This window comes from Melopsittacus undulatus (genome assembly GCF_012275295.1).
Source record: "Melopsittacus undulatus isolate bMelUnd1 chromosome W unlocalized genomic scaffold, bMelUnd1.mat.Z SUPER_W_unloc_2, whole genome shotgun sequence".
NCBI classification, from domain to species: domain Eukaryota; kingdom Metazoa; phylum Chordata; class Aves; order Psittaciformes; family Psittaculidae; genus Melopsittacus; species Melopsittacus undulatus.
In genome coordinates, this window is record NW_022993944.1 from 1,238,298 (window position 1) to 1,248,834 (window position 10,537).

At 44.4% G+C, this 10,537-nt stretch overlaps 1 protein-coding gene across 2 annotated transcripts; it reads left to right on the top strand.

Annotated features, from left to right (window-relative positions):
- Positions 1-5,657: 5,657 nt before the first annotated feature.
- LOC117438230 (paramyosin-like) lies at positions 5,658-10,232 on the top strand. 2 transcript variants are annotated; one of them, XM_034073738.1, is made up of 2 exons: positions 5,658-8,995; positions 9,862-10,232. In XM_034073738.1, the coding sequence occupies exons 1-2, from the start codon at positions 5,788-5,790 to the stop codon at positions 10,002-10,004; spliced, it is 3,351 nt and encodes a 1,116-aa protein (XP_033929629.1). In that variant the 5' UTR covers positions 5,658-5,787; the 3' UTR covers positions 10,005-10,232. The 2 variants fall into 2 exon arrangements, with proteins under 2 accessions (XP_033929629.1, XP_033929628.1); XM_034073737.1 differs by having other exon boundaries at positions 5,658-6,333; positions 6,475-9,999.
- The last annotated feature ends 305 nt before the right edge of the window (positions 10,233-10,537 follow it).

Genomic DNA, 10,537 nt, shown 5'->3' on the forward strand with positions numbered 1-10,537 from the left:
AACATGTACAGGCTCCTTCCCGAGGAGGGGGGGGGGGGGGGGGGGGGGGGGGGGGGGGGGGGGCGCTGGTCTCCATGATGTCATTTTTTGACTTAAACATCTCTAAAACAGTTCTCCAAATGACTAACAAACTTTTCACAGTGTCATTGCCTTTCGTGGCTGCATTCTACAATTTAATTCCTGCCTCGTTCCACAAAGAGATCTCAAGTCCGGTAGACTCATCGATCTCTGGGTAATGCGTCGTCAACCATTTCAGCATTAACTTTAAGTCTGTCTCTTTAAAGGTTGCTCCCTTCACCTTAAGAAGGACTGAAAACATCCATAAAACGAAGGCTTCTTCCTTAGTAATTTTCTCCCAAGTCTCGAGATTAAAAGCTTCGCCGAATCCCACAATTAACTCCTTACTCCAGAGCAACAATCTTTTTAGCATAGGCTCCGTTCCGAGGCTTCCACCTCCGAGTACGTTCTCATTACTGATCTTGTCCCACAGCATCTGTCCTATACGTTCCCATTCAGAAACTTCAAACGCTGCCTGCACAGTGAGCAGAAGACCACAGTCTCGGGACCATTTTAACAGCCTTTGTAAGGCGACACTATTGTATTCTAGTCCTCTCTTAGAGAGAAAATGTTGGAGGAGCTCCATTACTGCCTGTTCATCTTTGGATAGCAAGTGCCCCATCTCCTCCCTGGCCGCTCATCTCATCAGGGAGAGATCCCAACTTTGCAGCTAGCTGACTTTGGCAGCGCAGGAGCAGAGCCGATTTCGGCCGGCTCCTACCCCCTCATTCCTGATCGGACTTCAAACCCTCTGTGAAGGTTACCGATCTGAGGGTCCCTTGTTCAGGCGCCACTTGGCGACGCAGGAGTCACGGACAATGCGGATACAATCAATGTAACAATTTTGTACGTATGCGGGGAACTCTCTGGAAAATAACGTAATCCATATGTAGCCTCATGAATATGTATGTATGCCCAGGGACTACATAAGGATGGCTTGTGTAGCAATAGAGAGACACACGTTAGGAGGAGTTATCCCCCGTGTCTCCTGGCACCCCAATAAAGAATAACTGCTTGTCAGCTTGAAAACTTTGTTGGCAAGTTTATTCCTGGAGTTTTCTCCGAATCAACCTCAAGGGGATTTAAATTTGTGGGAATACAGCCAAGGAACTCAATTATAAGTTGTTGCCTGCTATATCACTTTTATAGCCCATCAGCTAGATGGCCATCTCTGCCACTCTGGGCTTTGCAAAGAAGGTATGTGCTCTCACGATCATCAGCAGAGAATCAAGTCATTGGAAAATCCAGCAGCAGCAGCGGGAGTCTCCCAGAACTGTTGGCAGTTCACCATCTACTGACCCTGACTTCCCTCCAGTCATCACCCCCACTAAAGAATTAAATTTGATGAATCCAGACTAACTCAGCAGTGACCAGACGAATTTGGCAGTGTTGTCAGCAGGCAGCAATCCAACACTATGTATCCTCTCCTGCCATGAAAGACTGTTACAAGAGGTTGAGCCTGACATCACTGACTGAATGAATTCAGCAAACTTTATAGTGATGGTGCATGGACTAAGGAATGATGTCTTTCTCTTTGTGTGTTTGTAGGTATATATATATAAAAAATGGGATCTGAGCATAATTTGAATGGTATGGAACAAGGGGTAGATACTGTCTTGGGTTCAGCCATAACAGTTATTTCTCCCCTTCTTAAAAGCTGATGCAGTGCCGTGTTTTTGACTTTAGTCTGACGACAGTGCTGATAACACATCAAAATTTTTGTTTGCAGCTAAGTAATGTTTGCCCTAATCAAGGACTTTTCTGTCTCATGCTCTGCCAGTGAGGAGGGGCACAAGAAGCCAGAAGGAAGCAGAAAGAGGACAGCTGACCCAAACTAGCCAAAGGGGTATTCTGTAGTACAGCACATCATTCCCACTATGTAAACTGGGGGGTTATTTGGAAGGCCCAGATCACTGCTCAGTTCAGGCTGGATATTGGTCAGTGGGTGGTGAGCAACTGTATTGAGCATCACTTGTGTTTACTGGTTATTTTCCCTTTACGCTTTTCATTTTATATTCTCTTCCCTTGTTATTTCCCCTATCATTATTATTATTGGTGGTATTAGTGGTGGTTTTGCATTATACCTTAGTTATTGGACTGTTCTTATCTCAACACGTGGGATTCTTTCTATTCTCCTCCCCTTCCCTCCAGGAGAAGGGGGGAGGGAAGAAGAAGGGGAGTGTGTGAGTGGCTGCGTGGTTCTGAGTTACCAACTGGGCTTAAACCATGACTCTGGGATAGAGTTATTTTTCTTCCTAGTAGCTGGTATAGTGCTGTGTTTTGGTTTTAGTCTTAGAATAAATCTGATAACACACTGATGTTTTAGTTCTTGCTCATTTGCACCCTGGACATTTCCATGTCTCCGGCTCTGCCAGAGTCAAGGGACACAAGAAGCCAGGAGCGAGCATAACCAGTGTTTGCTTTTCCTTTCCACTTTTATGTTCTCTCTTCTTGTTATATCCCTTATCATTATTGTTAGTAGTAGTATTATCATAGAATCATAGAATAGTTAGGGTTGGAAAGGACCTTAAGATCATCTAGTTTCAACCCCCTGTCATGGGCAGGGATGCCTCACCCTAGCCCATGGTGCCCAAGACTCTCTCCAAATTGGCCTTGAATACTGCCAGGGATGGAGCATTTGCTACTACTTTGGGCAACCCATCCCAGTGCCTTACCACCATTACAGTCAAGAACTTCTTCCTTATACATAACGTAAACTCCCCCCGTTTTAGTTTGAACCTATTACCCCTTGTCCTGTCACTCCAGTCCCTGTAGTCCCCTCTAAGATATTAGAAGGCTGCTATGAGGTCACCATGCAGCCTTCTCCAAGCTGAACAGCCCCAACTTTCTTAGCCTATATTCATACAGGAGGTACTCCAGCTCCCTTATCATCCTCATGGCCCTCTGGACTTGTTCCAACAGCTCCATGTCCTTCTTATGTTGGGGACACCAGAACTGCACACAGGACTCCATATGGGGTCTCGCCAGAGCAGATAAGGGGCCTCTTTCAACCTGCTGGTCACACTTATTCTGATGCAGCCCAGGATACCGTTGGCTTTCTGGGCTGCGAGTGCACATTGCTAGCTCATGTTCAATTTCTCATTGATCAACACCCCCAAGTTCTTCTCCACAGGGCTGCTCTGAAGCACTTCTCTGCCCAACCTGTAGCTGTGCTTGGGATTGCCCCGGCTCAGGTGTAGGACCTTGTACTTCGCTTTGTTGAACTTCATAAAGTTGGCATTGGTCCATCTCTCAACTGTGTCAAGGTCCCTCTGGATGATATCCCTTCCCTCCAGCATATCAACCAAGTTGCATAGCTTGGTTTTGTCGACAAACTTGCTGAGTGTGCGCTCACTCAATCTTACTGTCCATGTCACCAACAAAGATGTTGAACAGGATCGGTCCCAACACCAGCCCTTGAGGGACACCACTCATTACCAGTCTCCAGTTGGACCTTGAGCTGTTGACCGCAAATGTGCATACAGCCATCCAGCCAATTCTTTATCCACTGGTGGTCCATCCATCAAATTCATGTATTTCCAGTTTAGAGACAAGGATGTCATGCAGGACAGTGTCAAATGCTTTGCACAAGTCCAGGTAGATAACATCAACTGCTTTGCTGCTATCCATAATTTCTGTAGCCCCACCATAGAAGGCCACCAAATTGGTCAAGCAGGATTTCCCCTTAGTGAAGCCATGCTGGCTGTCACCAAGCACCTTGCTGTTTTTCATGTACCTTAACATGGATTCCAGGAGAATCTGCTCCATGATCCTGACAGTCGCATTGGTGAGACTGACAGGTCTATAGTTTCCTGGGTCTTCAGTTTTCCCATTTCTTGAAAATGGGGGTTATATTTCCCTTTTTCCATTTGTTGCAAACTTCACCTGACTGCCATGATTATACTTTAATTATTAAACTCTTCTTTACCTCAATCTGCAGGTTTTACATTCTTCTAATTTTCCTCCCCATCCTGCCCTAGCAGTGAGGAAGGGGGGGTGTGAGTGAGTAGCTGCATGGTACTTAATTGCCAGCTGCTCTTTAAACATGACAGTCCGTTTCACGCTGAGAAGTGAGGATTATGCCCAAGCAGGAAAGCAATATTAGAGTGTGCTTGAAAGGTAGGATTTTTTCTATGTGTTAATAATCTGTATGTCTCTTATGATACTGTCCTGGGTTCAGCAGTAGCAGTCATTTCTTCTCTTTCTTAGTAGCTGGTGCACAGCACTGATAACACCGATGTCTTCAGTTACTGCTCAAATGTTTAGTCTGGCCAGGGACTTCCTGAGTCTCATGCTCTTCCAGGGAGGGGGAGAAGCCGGGAGGAAGTAGAAACAGAACACGTGCCCCAAACTAGGCAAAGGGGTATTCCATACCACAGCACGTCATGCCCAGTACATAAACTGGGGGGAGTTACCTGGAAGGGCACTCACTGCTTGGTTGGGCTCGGTCTGTGGGTGCTATCATATTCTCTTCCCTTGTTATTTCCCTTATTATTATTAGTGGTAACAGTAGTGATTTGTGTTATACTGTAGTTACTGGACTGCCACGGAATGGACTCAGTCGGAGATCAATATGATCAGACCAAAACACATTTATTGTAAAGCATTAACTCCTTATATACTATTGCTTACACACACCTACAGCAATTTGGCATATCATGATTGGATACTTGTCTTGAAGACCCTTAGTGACTAACATATAATTGGTTCAGCATAGGTGTGAGAACTCGACCTCGAAAGCTTGTCAAAAGTCCACAGTTCTCATAACTCGGTGAATTCCAGCTTCTTCTTATCTTGCTTGCTTAAGCTTCCTTGGGCCTCTCATGGCCTTGCTGTATCTTTCAGAGTTATTCAGAGCTCATGTACCAAATATTCATTCTCCTGTGAGAACACTGTCTCCACACTGGACTGTTCTTATCTCAACCTGTGGGAGTTACATTCTTTCCATTCTCCTCCCTGTTGGGGGTCGAGCATGGGCGCTTTAACAGGCTTGCAGCAAGCTGTGAGAAAGTGAACCTCTGACCCCAGGCTGGAAGAGGAAGCGTCAAGGTCAGCAAAACAGGAACGCAATAACAAGATGCCAGAAGCATGATGTAACGCTAAGCTGAAGCGAAGGTGTGAAACCAATCAGGAGAGGCAAAGTGGAGCGTGTACCTCTCGCGAGCAAAGTGAAGCAGCCAATCAAGTAATGCGTGATCGCGTGTAAGACAGTATATTAAGAGCAGCCTTGTAATCAATAAACAGAGCATTTTGTGAACCTACATCGTATCGGTGTTTTCTCCCCTCCACCTGGCCGCGGCATTCTGGTGACCCCGACGTGATACCAGGAGAGAGAGAGACCGCGGACGAGAGAAGGTGGAGATCCCGGCTGCCCGAGAGAGGCAGGCTGTCCGAGAGAGGCAGGAAAAGAGCTCAAATTACGTGGCCACGGCTGACCGGTGAGTCAGGCAGACTGCTGTCTGGTTCGGGATGGGTTCTGCTGTATCAGCGATAGAAAAGGCTACGATAGAGGGATTGCTATGCGTAGCGAAGAAAACAGGGTACTCGATACCCCGACAGGAACTTGTGGACTTTTTGTTTTGGTGCCGGAAAAGGGGGTTGTTAGAAAATACGGCACAGTTATTTTCCAAAGATCAATGGCGTAAGATAGGAGAAGAATTGTGGGAGAGCGTTCAGACAGAGCATAAAGGGGCGAAGGAATTAACACGCACTTACCGCTCCATTAAGCTCATGATTGATCAAATGCATGCAGAGGCGGAAATCGCAGCTGCGTCGAAGGGTGCCTTGAGTGAGAGTACGAAAAACTCGGACTTGGGGGAAACGGACTTAATCGAGTGGGGCCCCCTCCCTGATCCAGTGCCCCCCCGTACCTCCCCTGAAAAAACAAAAATTGCTGCACCAGTGCATAAGAAGGGGGAGTTTGATGACTTAATTATCCCCTGGGACCCCTCAGATGAGTTGCCCACGCAACCATCTGCACCCCCTGAGCCAGAACCTATGGAGGTACTGCCCGAAAATGTACCCTTGCCGTCTGAGAATGATGACGAACTACAAAAAGAATCGCCTTATGCTGAACTTGTGAAAGAACTAAGGCAACAGCGCCACCAAATGGCAAGGTTAATGATAGCTGTGAAAAATTTAGACAAGGATGGTGATACGGGTAAAAAGAAAGAAATGTATAAAAAAGCCATGGAGGCAATTAAAGAAGGAATCAAGAATATTGAAAGACAGTTGGACCAAAAGGAGAAATTAGACGCCGGGGGACGAGAAGGGATCAAGAGGGCAATTAGACAGGGAAAGCTAACGATTAAAGAAGGTCATGAAAAAATAAAACGCTTGTATGGAGCAGGGGAAGGATTAACAGAAAAAGAAAAAAGAGACTTACAGGATGATTTAGATGAAGGAATGTTAGAGGATGAGAGGGCAAAGGGGTATATCCCTAAAAGAGTAAACGAATATATCCCTACAGATCATTCTTTTGACATGGGGCGGAGATGGAAAGGAGTTATCACACAAGCTAATTTGAATGGGGAGGTTACTTTAGAACCATTAATATCTGCTCCAGTACGGGTTACACAGAATGGAGCAGAATGGACACCTTTAGACTGGAATTTGGTCTCAAAATTACAACAAAGTGTTATGGCCTACGGAGCCACTAATTCGGCTGTACGAAGACAGATGACAGCCTTTATGAAATACCAGGAGCTTGTTCCTGCCGATATTAGATTGCTTATGGAAACTCTCCTAGGGGCTACGGCTTTTACAATGTTTCTGGTAAAGTGGCAGGAACGCTTAGAGCTAAAACAACTAGAGTTTAAGGCTGAAGACTCCAACCTGCTCGAGATTAAGGCTGGAGATGCCAACCTGCTCAAGATTAAGACTGGAGACTCCAACCTACTAGAATTTAAGGCTGAAGATGCCAACCTACTACAGACAGCAACAGAGACAGAGGTTAATGAGGTGCTGAGGAGTACAAGCCCTGAGAAAAATGAAGCATTAGAAGCCCAGCAACAGATGTCCTTGTTTCAGAACCGTATCAGAGAGCAAAATGCACATTTGGAGATGCTGCGTGAGAAAGCACATGACCTGGAAGTACAGCTTGAGTCTTCTCAAAAGAATGCCAAAGATAAAGAAAATACATTTGCCCAAATGGAAGAGAATATGGAAGATACAATTCAACAGCTATGCGAAAGCACGGAAGAAAAAGAACAAGATGTTAAAAGTCTCCAAGATCTAGTGGCATCAGAAAGGTTGTCTGTATTACAATGTGCCCTTTCTGTCCGGGACTCAGAAATAAGAGAATTGAAAAATGAAATAGCTTTATGCAAAATGAAAGAACAACAACATGTTGAAGAACTGACAATCAGCCATGAGAAGGATATTTGCAGACAGTTGGAGAACTTGAGGGCTGAGCTGGAGAAGTGCCACAGAAGGGAAATTGCAGAAGCCAGGCAGGTATATGAAGAAGAAATGGTTTTGAAATATAAGAATGAACTTGAAGAGCTAAAAAGAGAGCTCTGTGCTCTGAATTCTGAAGAGCATGTTCAGACTTTGAATGGCATAATAATTGACTTAAATAAGAGTCTTCATGAGTCTGAAGTTAATAAAGAATCTTTGAGGAAGAGACTTGAGAACCAACAGGAAGACTTTGAGAGAGAAAAATCTGAAATTGAAACTAAATACAAGGGTTTGATTGATGGGCTTAAGTTGCAACTTTCTGATGCAGAAGAGCAGCTCAAGGAAGCTGAGCAATATAAACAAGTAAAACAGTCCTCGCGTGGAAAGATTCAGAAACTGAATTCTCTCGTCAAGGAATTAAATGAGAAGCAACTTTATGAGGCTAAAGCCACTACAGGTGTAAGGCAAAAGCCTGATGAAGACAATGTCTCCAATAAAAAGGTAATGACTTTGAGGGAAAACCAGATTTTACCAGAGATGAGAGCAGAATTTGATGCGATGTGGAATGAGCCACACCAGTTGACAGGTGAAGATGAGCTAGTTCATGAAGAACTAGAGTTCCAGTATGGCTTTGGAGTAGGCTCCTCAAGGGATCCATTAGCAGAAATCAAGAATTCAGAGGTCACAGAGAATAATGAAAACGGTGAAGGTGATGACTCTCTTAAAGTAATTGAGACAAAAATTGAGCAACAACAGGTTTATAGATATGACCCTGAATATCCAGTTATGGTTTTGGTTTATGGATCACAGCAATACAGATCTGCTATTATAGCGCAACAAATTGAAAAACACTTAGCGATCCTAGAATGGGTTTTCCCATCGTATCAGCCTTCTGCATCTGTTACCATGCTCCAGGATTATATTGGGTCCCTATTGTTAAAAGCCAAAGAACGTGTCAGGTTGGTGTTTGGTGTTGATCCTTCTGTATTTGTACTACCTTGGAAAACTACTGATTTAATCCAAGAATGGTCATTATGTTCTATGACCTTTGCTCTTGCAGTTAATGGGGTACAATTGTCAACACATTATCCCTCTTATCCGCTGTTTCAAACAACCTCTATTATAATGAGAGGGCCTATTGTGAAACAAAAACCTATATCAAATGCACTTACTGTATTCACTGATGCCAGTGGACGTACTGGGAAATATGGCTTCGCATGGCAAGACAATCAAAATTGGAAACTAAAGATATGGACTGACACAGGAAAATCAGTGCAAATCTTAGAACTACAAGCCATTGTTGAAACCTTAAATTGGTTTTCCTCACAAGCTTTAAATATTGTATCCGGTTCAGCATATGCAGTCAGTGTAGTCAATCGTATTGACTGTGCAAAAATAGGTAAAATTGGAACATTGGAAATTGAAGAATTGGTAATTCGCCTAAAGGGTATAATTCAAGAACGTAAGGAGCCCATCTGGTGCTGCCACATGCGAAGTCATACCAACTTACCTGGTATCTTTTCCCAGGGTAATGCTGTAATTGACCGAGCGGTTGCAGGACCAGTCGTGCTACGGAACTTTGAAGCGGCTCGTCAGTCACATGAGTTTTTTCATCAATCCTCAAGAGGTCTACAGCAGGAATTTGGACTATCTAGGTCTCAGGCTCGAAATATTGTCGCAGCCTGCCCTGATTGCGCCCGTATTGCTCCATTACAACAACATGGAGTTAACCCGCGAGGCTTAGGCCCAAGAAAAGTATGGCAGACTGATGTTACAGAATACCCCCCTTTTGGTCGACTGAAATATTTACATGTCTCAGTTGATACTCATAGTCATGCAGTATGGGCCTCAGCACTAACTACAACAGCCTTTAAAGCAGTGAAACAACACTGGTTACAGGCTTTTGCTGTCCTAGGGGTTCCTGAAATGATAAAGACAGACAATGCGCCAAGTTATGTAGGACACTGGAGTGAACAATTTCTAAAGCAATGGGGTGTTAAACATGTTACAGGCATACCTTACAATACTACTGGCCAGGGCATTGTCGAAAGACGACATCAGGATATTAAACGCTTGCTTGGCGCTTTGAAAAAAGAGGGGGAGATAACCCTCTCGCCACACGATATGTTAGCTAAAGCATGTTATGTTTTAAATTGGAAAAATCTTGTTTCAACCAATGATAAGCAAACTGTTATTCCGATACATTTGCACTATACTTCACAAAATTCTGTTTTAAAAATGCCTGTCCGTACTTGGGACCCTAAAAAAGGGGCCTGGGGAACAGAAAAAGAAACTTTATTCACCTGGGGACGGGGATATGCTTGTGTCTCTACAGGTGATGACCCACCTTGATGGGTCCCAGCTAAATGGGTAAAACCGTGGCTGGAAAAGAAGGGAGATTCTGAGGAAACGAGAGGACAGCAGACGGTGTCTTAATAAACTATTTGTGGAATCTAGCTAGGGAACTTTTGGAAGAAAAACGAAATGAAGATATTAGGTCTGGCAGCACCTGTGGTTCTGATGGAACAGGGAAGTATGATGTCACATAACATGGATCATCGGCAAAACATGTGGGTAACATGGGTTAATGAGATAAGGCAGGATTCCTTTTGTTTATCTATAGCAACCCCATCTGATCCATTTCGAACATGTTTGATTGGAGTCCCTCTGGTATCTCACAAGACCTTTATAGATATGGCTGACCACTTCTTCCAACACAGGCTGGCCACCTGTGTTGGAACGAGTGTGCATTTTAGTCAGTATAAAAGCCCAAGCCTCACGTGATGTGAAGGAGGCAGAGCCTCTGTGGGGACGCCCGCTAAGGTTGAGCCTGCCACCTTGCACTGCGATGATGCTTCTTGGAGCTGGTTTCTTAATAGTCTTTACAAGGTCCTTGTGCCACGTCCTGTATGTGGGACTGTGCAGTGGGAGCAATGATTGTCCGGATTTTGTGTTTCAAATATTGTAGTTCTGTGGAGAGTGTATGTGGGATCCCATATATGCATATATGTGTGTTTGTGTGTGTGATGAGGGCAGACAGTGTTCTGTATATTTTTTGTTGTCAGGTTCATGTAAAAAGTTT